The 19,576-nt window shown below is 37.8% G+C and overlaps 2 protein-coding genes across 5 annotated transcripts in view; one reads left to right on the top strand and one right to left on the bottom strand.

Moving 5' to 3' along the window:
* LOC109063924 (wings apart-like protein homolog) overlaps window positions 1-10,528 on the bottom strand; it is a 64,220-nt gene extending 53,692 nt beyond the window's left edge. For 2 of the 4 annotated variants that reach the window (XM_042767355.1, XM_042767359.1), the window contains exons 1-2: window positions 10,242-10,528; window positions 5,795-6,282 (exon numbers count right to left, since the gene is read on the bottom strand). In XM_042767355.1, the coding sequence (XP_042623289.1) occupies window positions 5,795-6,260 (466 nt within the window). In that variant the 5' untranslated portion in view covers window positions 6,261-6,282; window positions 10,242-10,528. Of the gene's footprint in view, window positions 1-5,794; window positions 6,283-6,745; window positions 6,838-10,241 lie in introns of those variants that run through there. The other 2 variants (XM_042767357.1, XM_042767356.1) reach the window with 2 other exon arrangements.
* Window positions 10,529-10,939: 411 nt separating this feature from the next.
* The window catches only part of LOC109082616 (pleckstrin homology domain-containing family A member 1-like), a 61,006-nt gene continuing 52,369 nt past the window's right edge, over window positions 10,940-19,576 (top strand). The window contains exons 1-4 of the mRNA XM_042767343.1: window positions 10,940-11,065; window positions 11,165-11,257; window positions 15,203-15,251; window positions 17,853-18,006. Of these exons, the coding sequence (XP_042623277.1) occupies window positions 11,199-11,257; window positions 15,203-15,251; window positions 17,853-18,006 (262 nt within the window). The 5' untranslated portion in view covers window positions 10,940-11,065; window positions 11,165-11,198. The remainder of the gene's footprint in view (window positions 11,066-11,164; window positions 11,258-15,202; window positions 15,252-17,852; window positions 18,007-19,576) is intronic.

Below are 19,576 nucleotides of genomic sequence, written 5' to 3'. Positions count from 1 at the left end.
TGCTCAAGCTCTTTAAAATCAGGTGGCTTATGGTTGGCTGTCAATGATTTTATCATTCATCAGTAGAGATGTAACGATGTACCTGAACCGGCTGAAAATCGATTCAATGGTTCAAGTTGGCTGAGGTGGATGCAGATGAAACCTTAACAGTTTCAGGGTTTCCCACACATTGATTTATATGTGGCGAGCCGCCACAATATCAAAACTGACAGCCACAAACAGATTTTCCAAAACACTTTGACTTCATTGAATAAACATGAGCACTGCACGTTTCAAAATCAAAAACCAGTGCGGGTGTTTTTATATCACTGTTTTTCAGAAGGAAACCGACTGTATTTAGAAAATTTTTGATTTCATTTTTATTTCATCTTGCATGTAATGCTTAAAAAGGCAGTGTTTGTGAGCTCAGCACTGCTTTGCAGCTGTTACCGGAGAAACCTCTATCTCTCCTGCTCTTAAAGCGCCTCCTGCTGGCAGAAAATTAATTTGCATATATATGTATATTTGGGGGACAGGGGAGTGCCACAAATAGAGTGCAAGGCTGTGGGAAACACTGATTTTATTTGTGAATTTAACATTAATACAATGTCCAAATCTAAAGATCTGTGTAAAAAAAGAAAAATAAATCTAAAAATCTTTTAGAGCTCCTTGTATTTAAGTTTTCATAATCTTAGCAAAGGCAAAGCCTCTAGTTTGTTTATATGAAGAGATTTATTTTATTTGTATTTATTTGTTTGGAATTTGTTTTAAAAATTCAATTTAGTTAGTAATTTGACATTTCAATTTCTAGGGCTGGACCAGAATATTTGATTATTCAGATATTCGTTCGGTGGGTTGGCATTCAATTTTCAATTTTGAGATTAGATTTTTTTTTTTTTCGAACACCTGGCATCCCCCACGAAACGGTTCTCATTCACGCTTGAATATGAATCGCCCATGAGTGAACGTCACGATTCAGTTCATCTGGAAGAGAAGACAAAAATGCAGAAGAACTCACTTTAGTTTTAGTGTGGGAGCACTTTAAATTGAGTGAGGACAAGACAAAGGCCGTGTGCCGAATATGCGATTTGAAACTGGCCTACCACAACAGCACATCAAGTTTGAAAAATCACCCAAGTTCTGTAAGTAGTCCACCTATAGTATATGGTTGGTGTAAAAAAAAATAAAAATAAATAAAAAATGAGCTGCTTTTATCAGCCATGTTAATCAGTAATTTTACACATGATAAAAACGAGCACTTAATTTGCTTGGAAAATACTTGCAAATAAGGCACTTGCAAAAAAAGTACAGTAGCCCAGCCTAATAATAATTTGTCTATATTAAAAGTATTGTGCTTAACAGACCTGTGTGTTTTGTATCACTAGTGCAGTGTCCGTTCTCAGAGCATAGCCCTGCCTGCGTGAGGCATGCCGCTTCCGGCTCACGCTGTTCTGTAGTTTATTAAAAGTTTATTAATTCTGAATGTGTCGCGTGACCATATTGCACCAAAATGTGACACTGCACTCCCTTGGGTCCGCAACACCACACCCGTCACGCAGTTTCTTGACATAATAAAAATGCAAACAGACAGACAGACACACAGAGATTCCTGCCTTTATTTACACCGTGTCTACATCGGACATGACAGTTGTCATGTCGCGCCATGCCTTGTTGCAACAACTAATGTCTGTCAACACTGAATGCAAAAAAGCGACCATTGAAAATCATTTGAAATTTGTGTCAGTATGTCAAAAAGCAGTTTACTGTCGGAAATTTGTTGCGCCATGCCGTGCTGTGCCGTATCCAGTGTAGACATTATAATAGGTTCTATTGTATTTTGTCGCAACGCGGCATCCGGTGTAGACACAGTCTTGAAAGAAGAATATGTTCAGCCCCCTCCCTCCGAAGCATCAACTATTTGGTGTTGATTACTACCGAAGATTCAAAGCTCAAAAAATGGTATTTGGACCAGCACTATCAATTTCACAAAGAAATGTGCAGCATGTTGTCTGAAAATTAATAAAAGGACACCTCTTCATTTATTATTTGTCTTAAAGTCCATGTAAAGCAATTTTAAATGTGTATTCTGAGTTTGTCACACCAAAGAAAAAATGTGTTATTAACCACACAGCCAAATTTAAACGATATATAAAAAAAAAAAAATTAAAAAAATTAAAAAAACACGCCAAGTAATTAAAATAAGGTATCAAAATCTTGAAAAAATGAGCAGTATTCTCTGCTCTCAAGTGCTGGGGGTGTGTCCGCTGGCGGTGCTGAAACCACGCCTACTTGCGGGAAAGCTGCCATCTCTCACAACTGTCAAATTCAAATGAATTTAAATAAGAAGACCGAGCTGTTTTGTAAATTATCGCCACCAGCTATTATCCATTTATGTGATGAAGGCAAAGCTAGCCAGCATATTGTAGGCTGTAGTAACTAACTGTAATGACAGTAACTCACGATTGAGTGGTCAAACCACTTATGCTAATGTGCTCTAGGTGTGTTTGACTTGAAGCAGAACGATCAGCATATGACATCAAAGTACTGCAAGAGCTATTCGAAAGCAAGGAGCAGTCTGCTCTCTATACTGTAACTCTCACTGTACTTTGATGTCACACACCGATCGGTCTGCTTCGAGTCAAACACACCTCTTATTATAATGTTAGGGGAGGGGCCATGCTCAGTGGCTCCATTGCATCACAGAGTCATAATTTTAGCCCCGCCCAAAAAATCCTAAACACAAAAATGGTGAAAAACGGTTTAACGGTCTAACTCCACAATTATGTACTATATGTAACATGTTTCAGCAATGCATTTCTTACATTTATGTGTTTAGAAACAATTTAACTATCTTTTTGTAAAAAGAAAACTGTGAGAAAATCATATCATGAAATCAGCAAAAAACAAATGAAAGTGATTCCAACAATATCGTTCCTCTGTGTCTTTATCGTTATAGCTGTGACATGGCCTTCTTTATTCTCATAAAATTAGAATGATTATTAAAACTTTAATCTTAAAGTTATTGTCCATATACAAATTCCTCTTTGATCCAACGAGTTTTGTTCTGCTGTCTAGAGAACAAAATGAACATAAACATCTACTTTTTGCTAGATAATAGATTGATCCAAGCAACATGCATAGGAACAACAAAACTGAAGTGTCTTAGGGAGAGCCACTCATCAGCATGCATTATCATAAGAGACCCTTAGCTGTTACAGACAAGGTGATGAGTTCTGTGTGCTGTGTTTCTAAATGAGATAAACAGCTCACAGGAGCCTGTCCAGATGCCACGCTTCATCGCCGTCTAAGTGTTCTCCTCGTATTAACATCACTGCTGACGGGTGTCAGTGTTCTGAAAGTTTCATCTAACTTCACCTCATTGATTACTTAGTCAGCCAAATGATTTGCAAGACCCTGGACGAGTACTGATTTGAAAAAGCAATTATGCAGAAGAAATGTAAAATACAGTTTGGGTCAATTAAAGATTTTCATTTCTTGGGCTGCTGGGAGCTCTAGGCTGTTGTTATAAGAGTCAGTCCACCGTATCCATTACTGTGATATTAAGCAGGGTCTTACACAAGTCTATAGCCTGTAGTGCTGCTGTCCTGACCATTTACAGCACTCATGGCAGCAGATGCCCTCAAGTAAGTTTTCTGACAAACATAAACGATTATTTAAAGAAAAAAAAAATGTATTGATGAGTCAGTTTATCTCAGGTCTGAACCGCTACAACCAACATCCCTACAGCAACATGCATGTGAGATTCCACCCACATTCACTTCCACATTTCTTTTCCCTCCTTACAACACAAATAGGAAACTGAAGTGTGACAGTTAGTTTTTTTGCATTTTGTTGGGTATGAGCAGGAAGTTTTTTTCATATATCCACCCAAGCATGAGAATCCATACACATCTACAATATCAAACTCATTCTTTTAGGACAACTCAATGACTGACTTGCGACTTTTTTGGGTAAACTTTAGTTATCGTTCAGTTTGAAGATTTCTCCAGTATTCTGTGTTTATTGTGTGCAGTGAGCGGCAGAGAAGCAGTGCATTCAGTTGGCCGTACCGCAGCCGACTTGTCGAGTTCATCTGTTAATCTGTTAATATACACAGTTTGGTACTCAGATGCAGGGAGTCTGCTGCATGAGACAAACAAGTAATATAGCCAAAACCCTAATACAGTTGCTCTTTAGTGTTCAATTTAGATCATATGTTTCACCTGTTACAGCTGGTGTTCCTCAAGGCTCTGTTTTGGGCCCTCTTTTATTTATTTATTTATTTACTACCCCTTGGTAACATTTTTGGGAAATATGGCATCAGTTTTTATTGCTATGCTGATGACACCCAGCTTTATTTGTCTTCTAAGCCAAATTCTACCCTTCTTTCTTCCTCTCTTTTGGGCTGCTTAGAAGAGATTAAATCCTGGTTTTCTCGCAACTTTCTCAAGCTGAATTTTGACAAAACTGAAGTTCTCCTTGTTGGTACCAAATCTAATTTGTCAAAATCCAACAGTTTTTCAGTTTCTGTTGATAACTCTGTAATCTCCCCATCTACTCAGGTTAAAAGTCTGGGAGTGCTCCTCGATAGTACTTTATCTTTTGAAAAGCATGTGAACAATATTACTTGGTCTGCGTATCTCCATTTACGGAACATTAGCCACCTTCGTCCATTTCTCACACCAAATTCCACAGCTATTCTTGTACATGCTCTAGTTACCTCATGCATTGATTACTGTGACTCTCTTCTCTTTGGGCTACCTAACAAACTCCTTCACAAACTTCAATTGGTCCAGAATTCAGCTGCCCATATAATTACTAGAACCTCCTCCATCGAGCATATCACTCCGGCTCTCTACCATCTTCACTGGCTTCCTGTTAAATATCAAGTATATTATAAGATATTACTTCTCACTTTTAAAGCTCTTCATAATTGTGCACCACAATATCTCTCTGATTTGCTTCGTATTTACATCCCGAAGCGTACCCTCAGATCTTCTTCATCTGTTTCCCTCGTTGTACCTTCTGTTCGTTTAGCCACTATGGAGTCTAGGGCATTTAGTTGTGCTGCTCCTAATCTCTGGAATTCTCTTCCACAATCTATACGAGAAAGTGACTGTCTGACTACTTTTAAATCATGTCTTAAAACTCACTTGTTTAAATTAGCTATCTCTGATCAATATTAAATGATTTAATGACAATAATTGTTGTTTGCTGTATTGTTGTTTTGATTCTATCATCATCACTCAACTGTACGGTGTTCTTGAGTGCTCTGAAAGATGCCTTTAAATAAAATGTATTATTATTATTATAATGTATATGCTTCCTTTGATGATGTACTAAACGCTAAATATGAACTGCAAAGTCAAACTTAATAAACATTTAGCTGTGGTTTTCATTAAATTTCAGTAAATTAAAGTTGTTTGCTCAAATGTTTTCATGCAAGTAAAAGACCACAAAAAAACCTATCTAGGGCAGGATTATATGATGTGGTAAGCACACATTCACTTCCCTTGAAGTTAAACAGGTCAAACACCTGAAAGACTCTAACAGCATTTACTGACTTTAGCTGGAAAAATGACTCTTTGTTATTGTCTTCTTGCATTATTGACAAACTATTTTCCTGTTTGACACTGTAAAGCTGCTTTGACACGATCAGTATTGTGTAAAGCGCTATACAAATAAAGGTTACTTGACAGCATATAACAACAAGTGATTAATGCGGGGATGCTGGAACAAATCAAGTAGTGTTTAAACATTAAAACAACTACAATGTACTTTTTGAGGGGGAAAATTTATTTGGGGAAAAACATACCTGTAGTAGAGGTGTTAAACATTTTTCCAGGATCCTCTGGCACTTTGTGAGCACTTCTCTCAGCGCTGAGAGCAAAGGGGGCCCTGCTGGGTGCCACGGCCTCTTCGCAGGCGGGCTGGTTTACCCTGCTGTTGGGCTCCAGTGTTAGGCTGGCCTGGGATCCCCCTGTGGACGTCACCTTGGGTTTAGGCTGGGCTACGCTACGAGATGTGACTGGCCTGGATTCATCGTCACTGTCAAATCCAAACGGATCCTCTGAGCCATCACCGTCCGAGACCTTGGGCCTCTTGGTCTGATCTGTCGCCTCGTTCTTCAAACCAGGCCTCTTTGCTCCAACCTTAGCTTTGTAAGTCGTCTCACCCCATTTGGTGCTGAGCGTGGCTCTTTTATTGGACAACACCTCATCAAACTTGGAGGTCCCATCACCTCCTCTTCGGCTGTATGTTTTTCCAAATCTAGATGTCATTGTGGCATCTGTCTCATATTCCCTGTGAAAGATCATAAACTGTTACAAGAATAATTCACTGGCTGTTTTGTAATCAAATGTTGACTTAATTTTCCTCAAGTTTCATCTGTTCATAATGAATAAATTCAACATTATTCGGCATTCTACATGTGTGAAATATCTTCGGGCTAATCATTATAAAACAGATGCACTCCTAAACTCATTCAAACCTGACAACTACTTGCATTTCTGTGCTGATAAAGAGTGGGAAACAAGACTGCCAGAATCATTTTTTAATTTCTTCGATTTCTATACACATATCAAATTAGTCACTTTATAAGTCACTTTATAAGTCACTTTGCGCCCTACTTAAGAAAAAGAAAAAAACTATCTGTTGTAATGTACTTGATGAGAAGTAATTATGATTAACTACTGTAATGAGAAGTTTAGAAGGAATAGAAGAATTAATAATTCACCAAAAAATCATATATATGCTGACAATTTACCATTCTTGATGTAGATGAGTTTATTTCTTCACTGGAACAGATTTGTAGAAATTTTGGATCACTTGCTCACCAATAGATCCTCTGCAGTGAATGGGTGCCGTCAGAATGAGTTTTCAAACTGCTGATAAACACAACACAATAATCCATATGACTCCACATGATCAATTATCATCTTGTGAAGTTAAAAGCTGTGTGTTTTTAATAAACCCTTTTTAAGACTTTTTTTAATTAAGGTTTATTAACCTTATTGGCCAAAATTGGCCAAAATACCATTCTGTCCATAACATTTTCTCCAGTGAAAAAGTCCATCCCCTGTTGTGCTCTCACATCAAAATCCAACAAAATATTTGTTTAAAACAGTTTCAGACTATTTTCGCTTATAATAGGCCTTAATCTATGCATATTTCTCTCCAGATTGAGCTAAAACATCCTTTTCACTGAAAAAAGTAATAATATAGATAGAGGACTTTTTTAGAGAACTATTTTATTCAAAAGCATTGGTTTTAAAGGGATACTCCATCCCAAAATGAAAATTTTGTCATTAATCACTTACCCCCATGTCGTTCCAAACTAGGGCTGTGCGATTAATCGAAATCGTAGAAAAATCACGATCTGAGCGTGCGCGATTTCTAAATCGCTTTATAGCACGATTTTCTGCGGTCCCGACCTCCCGCAGTATGCTATCCGTTTCCAATCAGAATGAAGCGCACCTAAGTGGAGTGCGAGAACAGAACAGACTGGGCATATGCCTAACTCCAGGTTCAAACACTCTGTCTGTGATGCGTATTTTTTCCGAGCCCATGTTAATGGCTCAGAACGTTCACACTGCACGCGGTAAAAGATGTGAAGAGAAAATGTTAGAAATCGAAAGGTGCGAAAAGTATGAATATCTAGCGCATGAGCATAGAAAGAGTTGTGAGTGAGTGAGAGGAGACATGTTTTAATTGCGCGCACTCTCTCCGGACGAGAGCAGCTTGTACCTGAGCACGCGTGTCTGATTTTGTGACAAAGCAAAGGAAATCTGCATGCGAGTGGAGAGATTCACGCTCGCGCATTGTTTTAATGTGCTTTCGCGTTACAATAACGCGCTCTCGCTGCTGCTTCTGCACCGCATTCACATACTGTATACGCACTGCAAACGTAGTACGTGTGAACCTATGCCAATAAATATATTTTAGCACCTGAGGCACCGCTACAATGCGCTCTATGACCAATGCATGGCAAAAAAAAAAAAGCCCTTTATTATTTATTTATCCAATTTTATTTATTCATTATTTTTTTGCCATATGTCTAGACATTTTGTTTGACATCTTTACTTCGTGATTATTTTGACTTATGTCTGTTCTAGAGGCATGTTACAACATTTTGATAAAGCTCTCATTGGTTTTCTTTTGGAAATATGTTTCAAATTTATACTGAATGCATTTATGACTGTAAAGCATGTCTGTGTGTGTCAAAATCGTGATTAAAATCGAAATCGCAAAATTTATCAAAAAACCGTGATAGGTTTTTTTGTCCATATCACACAGCCCTATTCCAAACCCATAAAAGCTACGTTTGTCCTCGGAACACAATTTAAGATATTTTGGATGAAAACCTGGAGGCTTGAGACTGTCCCATAGACTGCCAAATAAATAATGTCAAAGTCCATAAAAGGTATGAAAGTCATCGTCAGAATACGCCATCTGCCATCAGACGTGCAATCTGGGTTATATGAAGCGACGGGAACACTTTTTGTAAGCGAAGTGTCTCTTCTGTGTCATCCGCACCACAAGGATGCGCTGTTTTCTTTCATTTCTTTCATCGTAGAGCATACGATGATAATGAGAGACACAGAAATTGACAAAGAAATTATTGAATAAAGTCGTTATTTTTGTTTTCTTCGATGATAAAAAATGTTCCTGTCGCTTCATATAACCCAGATTGCACGTTATATGAATGAATATGAACAGATGGAGTATTCTGACGACAACTTTCATATCTTTTATGGACCTTGACACTGTTATTTATTTGGCAGTCTATGGGACAATCTCTAGCCTCCCGGTTTTCATCCAAAATATTTTAAATTGTGTTCCGAGGACAAACGGAGCTTTTACGGGTTTGGAATGACATTCATTTTGGGAAGGAGTATCCCTTTAAGTAAACAAATGTCTTATTATTAATGGATTTGTTCCTCATAAACAGCTTTTCACTTCAGGAGACGCTAATTGATGTACTGGAGTCGTGTGGATTATTTATTGTGATTATTGTTTTTTTTTTTTATCAGCTGTTTGGAATCTCATTCTAGCGGCACCCATTTACTGCAGAGGATCCACTGAAGAGCAAATGATTTGATGAGTGAATGACTGCTAAATTTCTCCAAATCTGTTCAAATGAAGAAACAAACTCATCTACATCTTGGATGGCCTGTGTGTGATTAAATGTTCTGCTAATTTTCATTTTGCACAGTGCAATTTCCAAGATCCTGACTACTTTAACACCACTAAAAAGAACCAAAAACTACCACAGATTTTAGACAAAGGCGGCACACCTCTATTCCTTAAAGCAAATGCTATGGCACATTAATATGGCAATCATTCATAGACATGTTATTACCAGCATGATTATTTGAAGACTTCATTGGTTTGCAACCTAGCTAGTGCCAGCTGGACAAACCCCAAAATTATTAAACAAAATGTATGCTACAATTCCATTCAATATTTTCTATACACATACATCACAAGAAACGAGATAAACAGGTTTAAAGTCACTTTTGCCCTACATAAGAAAATAAAAACTAAAGTTATATTAAAAAAAAAAAAAAAATGTAAGATTTCTTATATAAACAACAAATAATAAACGTTCCAAGATCTTGACTACTAAAACAGCACAAAAGAACTACCAAGGATTTTAGAATTGCATTCATTGAAGTACCAAGAAAATGCCACTGAATATTAATATAGCAATCATTCAATACCATGATATTACCATCATAATAAATTTAGCCTTTTACTGGCTTGCAACCGAGCTAATGCCAACTAAACAACCCCAAAATCCCTAAACAAAAATTCTGCTATAATTCCAAAGGATATTATTGCAAACACAGCCATTTTCCCTCAAAAATCAGCAATAAACTAAGAATGCTAAAAGCTAATATGATCATTAGCTATTTCTAATAAATGTACCGGTTCTCTTCTGTTTGCCTTTCACTTTGCAACGTTCTTCCCTTCGCTAAGCAAAGAAGACGTTAACACCATTCTTTACTTTGATTAAAACAAAAAAAAAGTGTCTGAAAACCAGCTCAGCTGATAAAAACAACATAACCATGCTTACGGCTAATGGACTAGCAAGAGGATTAGCATTAAAAAGCTAGAAGGCAAATCAGGCAATGTTATGAAACGTACTCTTACATCCGGCATTAAAACTCATTCACTGTTTGGTTAAAATGCATATATTTTTTAATCAACAGAAGTAGTTACTGAACCCACAGCAGGAGCAAAAGAGGTAAAATACTCGCCTGGTTAGTGAAGAGAGTGAATCCGGGCCTCTGAGCTCCACCAACACTATAAACAAACACTAAATACTGACAAGCACTGCTTCTCGAACTCCACCAACACAGTTATACGTGTATCTGAGATATGAGTTTCGATATAACGGAATATAAAAAACCACAGGCTTTCTATTTAAGTTTGCCTCATGTATTTCTCACTCGATTGTTTCGGCTCTGTAACACCAACGGCCTCCATTCGCGTTCCTCCTCCCTCGCGTTTTCGCGTCACGACAATCGCGTCGAGGCACAGGCGTAAAAATGATGACCAATCACGGGCCGCGCAATGCTTACGTCAGAAGATTTTCGAGGCGTGTAATTGGTTGGTCTTGGAAAGAGCCTTGAACTTGAACGCGATGGGCGTCACGTAGTTCTCACTGAACTATGGGAATTGTAGGCACGTGTTGATTTTAAGTTATGGAATCTAATGAAATAATGTTTAAAAGAAAACAATATATACACTTGAAAGTAGGCTATGTTCGTCTTGAATCTTTGGTTAGTACAAAATGTCTAGTAATTAGTAATACAACTGAATTAAATAAATGGCAGTTTAGCATTGTCAAAATTTTGGCCTAGAAGTGAATATTTTCGTTTGTTTATGTAGCATTTTATTTCTTTGTTTTGTTTTGGTCAGGAATATATTAATATGTGTCATCTGCACTGGTCATCTGGCACTAACGGGTCAAGTGACTCACGTGTTTCCTAGCAACAGGAACTGTCAACAAGCAGACATGGGCGATAAACTCTATCGCTAAGTTTCTTTCACTCTTCATCCACCTGTACAGTACTGTCTGGTTTGTTTCATGATTAATTTGTATTCAAAATGTAGTAAGAAATAACACTATACTTACTAAACTTATTTAGCGTTTAAATGTGTTTATGTGGACTGTCAGTCAGCGCCAGTGCAAGTATTTGGATTTAAAAGGAATGCACATCCAGGGGAGTCACTTATCCAACAGGAATATGCCATTCAGACCTCACACAAGGTGGGTTAATGTGTTAATGCATACGAAGTGTCATGTACAGAAACAGCACGATTTTTTAATGCTGTAAATGAAGTCTCTTATGCTTACCAAGGGTGCATTCATGTGCTCAGAAATACAGTTAAAACACTCATATTGTGAAATAGCATTGCAAATTAATGCTTTCTATTGTAGGGGTGTGCGATACTGACAAAATCTGATATCTCGATATTTTCTGGAATTTTGTCGATAACAATATTTACATTTAGTAGACGCTTTTATCCAAAGCGACTTAAAAATGAGGAGAATAAAAGAAATCAAAACCAACAAAAGGGCAATAATATGTAAGTAATGTGACAAGTCTTGGTTAGCCTAACTCAGTAGGCCTACACTTAGCAATATTTATTTATTTATTTATATAACAAGTAAATAGAATAGGAAAATAATTGGGAACGCTAATGTTAGGGGATATCTTTAATAAAAATAAAAAGTCAAAAGAATAGAAAAAGATTTGAAAATACTACTGTTAGATGGTCATTTTTTTATAGTAAATAAAAGGAAAACAAGAAGATGGAATAGAAAAAGAAAAGAGTGTGCAAGTGTTTGAGGGTCATGTTTTTGTTTTCTTCTTCTTCTTCTTCTTAGAATAGAGAGTGTTAGAGTTAAAGGGTCAAATGAAGATGGAAGAAGTGTGTTTTTAGCTGTTGAAGATGAAGATGGCTAAGGACTGCTCAGATTGAGTTGGGCAGGTCATTCCACCAGAAGGGAACAGTTAATGTAAAAGTCAGTGAAAGTGATGTTGTGCCTCTTTGGATGGCACTATAATTGCAGAACGCAAGCTTCTAGAGAGCACATAATTCTGAAGTAGTGAATTTAGGTAAAGGGGTGCAGAGCCAGTGGTGGTTTTGTATAGGCAAACATCAATGCTAATTGCAAATTGATGAACAGACGTATGACATGCTTTCTTTTCGGCTCATTAAAGACTTATCTTGCAGCCCCATCCTGGATTAGTTGTAGAGGTTTGATATAATTGGCTGGAAGAGCTGCTAAGAGAGCATTGCAATAGTCCAGTCTGGATAAAACAAGAGCTTGAACAAGGAGTTGTGTAGCATGTTCTGAAGGAAAGGGCCTAATCTTCCTAATGTTGTATGAAGCAAATCTGCAGGACCAGGCAATTTTAGCAATGTGCAGCTGATCATCAATCACAACCCCAAGGTTTGTCTGTTAGACATGCTGAGATGCGAGCAGCTCAAGATACCTTGAAGGACCTATCTGAGAGGTAAGACTCAAACCACTGGAGTGCATTTCCAGAGATGCCCTTTGCCAATAGGGTTGACAGGAGGATCTAGTGGTTAACTGTGTCAAAAGCAGTGGACAGATCCAGCAAGATAGGTATTGAAGATTTGGAAGCCACTCTTGCCAGTCTTAGAGCTTTTACAACCGAGAGCAAGTCTCGGTTGAGTGTCCACTTCTGAAGCCAGACTGGTTGCAGTCCAGGAGATTTTTCTGTGTGAGAACGTCAGAGACTTGGTTAAACACAGCTCATTCAAGTGTTTTTGCAATGAAAGGAAGAAGGGATACTGGTCTGTAGTTCTCTAAAAGAGCTGGGTTAAGAGCGGGCTTCTTAAGTAGTGGGGCTATCCGAGCCTGTTTCAATGCTGAGGGAAAAACACCAGTGTGATGAGATGGAATAGGATCAAGCGGACAAGTAGTAGGCCTAGTAGTTTGGAGACTTCTGCCTCAGAGAGTGGAGAGAAGGACATGAACAAGTGTATGTTTGCTGGTAAGATGTTTTTGACAGTTTTTGTTGTGGAGAATTGTGCGCTGATGGTTGTAATTTTATTAATGAAAAATGTGGCATCAGCTGTTAGAGTTGATGAAGGAGGGGAAGGAGGAGGACAAAGGAGGGAGGAAAATGTTTTAAAGATCATGCGAGAGTTAGACAAATTATGTATAATTTTATAATTATAATTTTGTTGTGATAGTATGTCCTTTAGCAGTGGAGACATTAGCAGAGAATGAAAAGAGGAGTGACCAATAATTATTAAGGTTAGTAGTATTTTTTGATTTGTGCCATACCCTTTCTGCAGACCTGATGATGATGCTCGCGGAGAACATCAGATAGCCAAGGGGCAGAAGGGGTGGTATGGGCTGGACTGGAAGATAGGGGGCAGACAGTGTCTAAACAAGACGTAAGAGTGGAGCAGAGAGTGCTTTGGTTTGGTTTGGTTTATTTATTTATATAGCACTACTAAAAGAACCCCAAGGGTTACCCACAGTGCTTTACATAAAAGCAAACAACCAAAACACCGTCACACACATACTGACCAAACTAACAATCACAAATAGCCTTCTATATAATTTAACTCACATAAGCTGCCACCTCAAAGTGAGCTTTCAGCAGTTTCTTAAACATTGACAGAGATTTAGCCGATATGATATGTAATGGAAACTCATTCCACAATCTCGGCCCCATTATTGCAAAGGCCCTATCGCCTTTTTGATGACAATTTGTCCTAGGCACTACCAGAAGTTTAAAGTTTTCTGAGCGCAAATTTTCGAGAAATAGAATCATATTTCTTTACCCTTTTTCGAAGCCTTGCCACCGCATTCTGAACTGATTGTAATCGAGCCAAGGATGCAATTTATTTTATTTTATTTTTTCATTTTTAAATTATCATCAATTTGAACCTAAATTTCTAACCAATGTTTTAAAATAAGGAGCCAATGGGTTAAATCTAAAAGTGATTTAGTAGAATCTTTTGGCTGCCCAAAAACAAAAAGCTCAGTCTTTTCTTCATTTAGCATTAAAATAAAATTCTTCCATCCAATTTTTAATATCTTTAAATAAAAGATTGAAACCATTTCAAGACCATGCCTTTCAGGCCTACCAGATTTCCAAGGCGAGAAATGAGAATTTCATGATCTATCATGTCGAAAGCTGCACTAAGATCCAAAAGTACTAAAATAACACAGTCTCCCTTATCTAGCACTAAAAAGATGTTATTGAAAACTTTCAGTAGTGCCGACTCTGTACTGTGAGCAACCTTAAATCCAGATTGAAACATTTCTGAAATAGAATTTTCATTTAAAAATACAAGTAATTGCTGCAAAACCACTTTTTCGAAAAAAATTTTTTTGAAAGGCAACTCATCCGGGGCCAGAGTGTCAGTTGCACTGTAAGTATCAAGTGATGAGAACTGTTTAGAAGGAGGAAGCAAAGATGAAACCATAGCAGATAGCCGGGAGGGTGAGAGTGAGCATAGGTTTTGTCGAAAGATGACATGAGGAGGGGTATGTGTTGTGTAAGGAACCATGTTAAGGTTAAGAGTGAGGAGGAAGTGATCCAAAGTGTGCAGAGTAACAGCACATGATCAGTGGTGCAGTGTCGTGTGTAAATAAGGTCCAGTTTACACAGATTGTTTGCAGGACATGAGTGCATTTAACCTGCAAGTACAAATGCATTAATAATATTTTGAAAACAAAAAGTTTTAATACTGATTTTTGAAATGATTTGCGGAAAAAAGGGAAAGTATACTTATATTTTCGTTGACGTAATACAGGAACTTGTGTCTAAAATGTAAGTCAGTAAGTATTAACTTTTTGTTTATTGGACTGTTTTATAAAATCAGTATCACATTTCCAATTGTGCTGATATTTGTTGAAAACTACTCTTTGTGTGATATTAACTATATCAGATGATATAAATATAAAAGTCATACAGGGCATTTTTGCCTCTGTATCTTGATTTTTTTTCTTTTTGATTTTGCAATATACTCGATTATGTCAAATATTGTAGACAATGTATATTGCACACCCCTATTCTGTTAACAGTAAAAAAATCATTTAATTATTTTATTTTTTTTCTATGATGCGAAGCGGAATTGTCGGCATCATTACTTACATAGTTTGAGGTATTGTGTGTCTAAACCTTTATTAGGCTACTCATTCAGTGCTTTTGTTTTTCAGGTCGATGTTTATAACCTCCCACAATTCACAACAAAACTCTACAAGAAGTGTAAGTTTAAATCAAATTCATGACTCTATACCAAATACAAACCCGATTCCAAAATGTCACGGTCAACAGGAAGGGACCCAAATGCAGAGTGAGTGAAACGAGATTTATTGAGAACACACAAGTTCACAGCACAGGGGTGGACAATCTTAGGACAGCTCCAACCAGCAGGGAGAGATCAATGCCCTGAGAGGTAGACAGTCTGGGGTACAGTCTCAGTCGTTGGTCAAATCTGGGCAGAAGGATGGGGAGAAAACCAGAGCAGAGAACCGCAAAGCATGCAAGCAGAGTGAAGGAGCTCAAAGCAGCCAGTAACAGAGATTCGGTTCTCAGCACCAGGCTTGGTTGGCAGGCCGCCTTGGGGAACCAACAGGCAGGGAGTCTCAGGCTGGTAGAGCAGGACTGGAGGGAACATACAGCACAAACGAATACACAACAAGGCACCACTCAAGACCACACAACAACAACAACACTCAGCGCAACACACAGGAGAAACAAAAAAAAAAAAAAAAAGTCAGACAAAATATAAATGGAAATATCCAAGTTTAGACTGAAAAATATTTAAAGAATAAAATAAACAGTTCAAGAGCAGAAACAAGACTGATAAGTAACTAAATATGATATCACAATTAAATATAAACAAGATTACTAAAGAACTAAACCAAAATCAAAAACTAGAAAACCAGGAGCAAAAACTCCAACAAGGATACACAGTAAGAGGGCAAGACTGGAATATAGAGCAGCAAGTTAGTAACTGTCTCTATGACACAAGATGAACCATCAAACACAAGAGGAAAAACAGCACAATATAAAGGGAGGAAAGTACACGAGGACCAGGTGAGCACAATACAGAAATGAGGACAAGACAAGGCCTAAACAAGAGGGCGTGACCAAGGGAAACAAGGAGGTGGGACCACAGGAACACATGGCAGGCATAAACAAAGACAAAGCAATGTGTGAAGACACAAGACAAACAAAGAAACATTAAACAAAGACAACACAGACAAAGCTGGGACACTGTACAAATTGTGAATAAAAACAGAATGCAATGATGTGGAAGTTTCAAATTTCAATATTTTATTCAGAATACAACATAGATGACATCAAATGTTTAAACTGAGAAAATGTATAATTTTAAGGGAAAAATAAGTTGATTTTAAATTTCATGGCATCAACACATCTCAAAAAAGTTGGAACACAGGCCATGTTTACCACTGTGTGGCATCCCCTCTTCTTTTCATAACAGTCTGCAAACGTCTGGGGACTGAGGAGACAAGTTGCTCAAGTTTAGGAATAGGAATGTTGTCCCTTTCTTGTCTAATACAGGCTTCTTGTTGCTCAACTGTCTTAGGTCTTCTTTGTCACGTCTTCCTCTTTATGATGCGCCAAATGTTTTCTATGGGTGAAAGATCTGGACTGCAGGCTGTCCATTTCAGTACCCGGATCCTTCTTCTATGCAGCCATGATGTTGTAATCGATGCAGTATGTTGTCTGGCATTGTCATGTCGGAAAATGCAAAGTCTTCCCTGAAAGAGACGACGTCTGGATGGAAGCATATGTTGTTCTAGAACTTGGATATACCTTTCAGCATTGATGGTGCCTTTCCAGATGTGTAAGCTGCCCATGCCACACGCACTCATGCAACCCCATACCATCAGAGATGCAGGCTTCTGAACTGAGCGCTGATAACATGATGGGTTGTCCTTGTCCTCTTTAGTCCGGATGACATGGCGTCCCAGTTTTCCAAAAAGAACTTTAAATTTTGATTCGTCTGACCACAGTACAGTTTTCCACTTTGCCACAGTCCATTTTAAATGAGACTTGGCCCAGAGAAAACGCCTGCGCTTCTGGATCATGTTTAGATATGGCTTCTTTTTTGACCTATAGAGTTTTAGCTAGCAACGGTGAATGGCACGGTGGATTGTGTTCACCGACAATGTTTTCTGGAAGTATTCCTGAGCCCACTTTGTGATTTCCATTATAGTAGCATTCCTGTATGTGAGGCAGTGCCGTCTAAGGGCCCGAAGATCACGGGCATCCAGTATGGTTTTCCGGCCTTGACCCTTACGCACAAAGATTGTTCCAAATTCTATTAATCTTTGGATGATATTATGCACTGTAGATGATGATAACTTCAAACTCTTTGCAATTTTTCTCTCGCCACAGCATTGGGGGAATTGGTGATCCTCTGCCCATCTTGACTTCTGAGAGACACTGCCACTCTGAGAGGCTCTTTTTATACCCAATCATGTTGCCAATTAACCTTATAAGTTGTAAATTGGTCCTCCAGCTGTTTCTTATATGTACATTTAACTTTTCCGGCCTCTTATTGCTACCTGTCCCAACTTTTTTGGAATGTGTAGCTCTCATGAAATCCAAAATGAGCCAATATTTGGCATGACATTTCAAAATGTCTCACTTTCAACATTTGATATGTTATCTTCTATTGTGAATAAAATATAAGTTTATGAGATTTGTAAATTATTCCATTCCTTTTTTACTCACAATTTGTACAGTGTCCCAACTTTTTTGGAATCGGGTTTGTATATTTATTTCCCTTTGCAATATTTAGCACATACTGTACTGTTTCTATGCTTCTGACAGGTGTCAGCTCGCTCACTATGTCAGCGCACACAAGCTGGGCACACTAACCGCTGGCAGCTGGCAGGTGCTTTAGGCAGCGACCTGTTGGGTCACGCCCAGGTTCAGAGGGCAGAGGAGTTTGGGGATAAATCAGCAGACAGAAAAATTCTATCAGGTGATCTTTATGGTCTGGAATATTGAAACTCCAGAAAATCTGTCTTGGACTCATGCACACATAAAACATGACTTCCAAAATGAAAATTCTGTCATCATTTACTCACCCTCAAGTTGTTCCAAACGTGTATGAATTTCTTTCAGCTTTTGAACACAAAAAAAAGATATTTTGAAGTTGATGTTGGTATCCAAACAGTTGATGGTAGCCATTGACATCCATAGTATAGAAAAAATACTATGGAAGTCAATGGCTACCGTTAACTGTATTCTTTTGTGATCAGCAGAGGAAACAATCTCGTACAGAGTTGGAATAACTGGAGGGTGAGTAAATGATGACAGAGTTTTCTTTTTCGGATGATCTATAACTACCATATGAAACCTTATTTCACAATCAAATCATAAACTATACATGAAAATTACCATTAAAAAGTATTTTAACCCAATATATGCATTGTGAATACAAATAAGTAAATACAACAACACTTACAAATATGGTTTAGAAACAATTTTCACTCAGAAACTGATAATATTTTTATACTTAATTACAAAGAAGCAGCAAGTAACAATTTTAATATAACATGAAATTGTGAAAAAAAAGAAAAAGTTTTCTTGTAAAACGTCCTGCAAAAATATATATATATTTTTTTTTTTGGGGGGGGGTGTGTGTATATATATATATATATATATATATATATATATATATATATATATATATATATATATATATATATACAGGTCCTTCTCAAAAAGTTAGCATATTGTGATAAAAGTTCATTATTTTCCATAATGTAATGATAAAATTAAACTTTCATATATTTTAGATTCATTGCACACCAACTGAAATATTTCAGGTCTTTTATTGTTTTAATACTGATGATTTTGGCATACAGCTCATGAAAACCCAAAATTCCTATCTCAAAAAATTAGCATATTTCATCCGACCAATAAAAGAAAAAGGTTTTTAATACAAAAAAAGTCAACCTTCAAATAATTATGTTCAGTTATGCACTCAATACTTGGTCGGGAATCCTTTTGCAGAAATGACTGCTTCAATGCGGCGTGGCATGGAGGCAATCAGCCTGTGGCACTGCTGAGGTGTTATGGAGGCCCAGGATGCTTCGATAGCGGCCTTAAGCTCATCCAGAGTGTTGGGTCTTGCGTCTCTCAACTTTCTCTTCACAATATCCCACAGATTCTCTATGGGGTTCAGGTCAGGAGAGTTGGCAGGCCAATTGAGCACAGTAATACCATGGTCAGTAAACCATTTACCAGTGGTTTTGGCACTGTGAGCAGGTGCCATGTCATGCTGAAAAACGAAATCTTCATTTCCATAAAGCTTTTCAGCAGATGGAAGCATGAAGTGCTCCAAAATCTCCTGATAGCTAGCTGCATTGACCCTGCCCTTGATGAAAAACAGTGGACCAACACCAGCAGCTGACATGGCACCCCAGACCATCACTGACTGTGGGTACTTGACACTGGACTTCAGGCATTTTGGCATTTCCTTCTCCCCAGTCTTCCTCCAGACTCTGGCACCTTGATTTCCGAATGACATGCAAAATTTGCTTTCA

The sequence above is a fragment of the Cyprinus carpio genome, chromosome A12, assembly GCF_018340385.1.
Source record: "Cyprinus carpio isolate SPL01 chromosome A12, ASM1834038v1, whole genome shotgun sequence".
NCBI lineage: Eukaryota > Metazoa > Chordata > Actinopteri > Cypriniformes > Cyprinidae > Cyprinus > Cyprinus carpio.
Note: the sequence above shows the minus strand (reverse complement) of the source record. Positions and strands in the feature narration are given on the sequence as shown.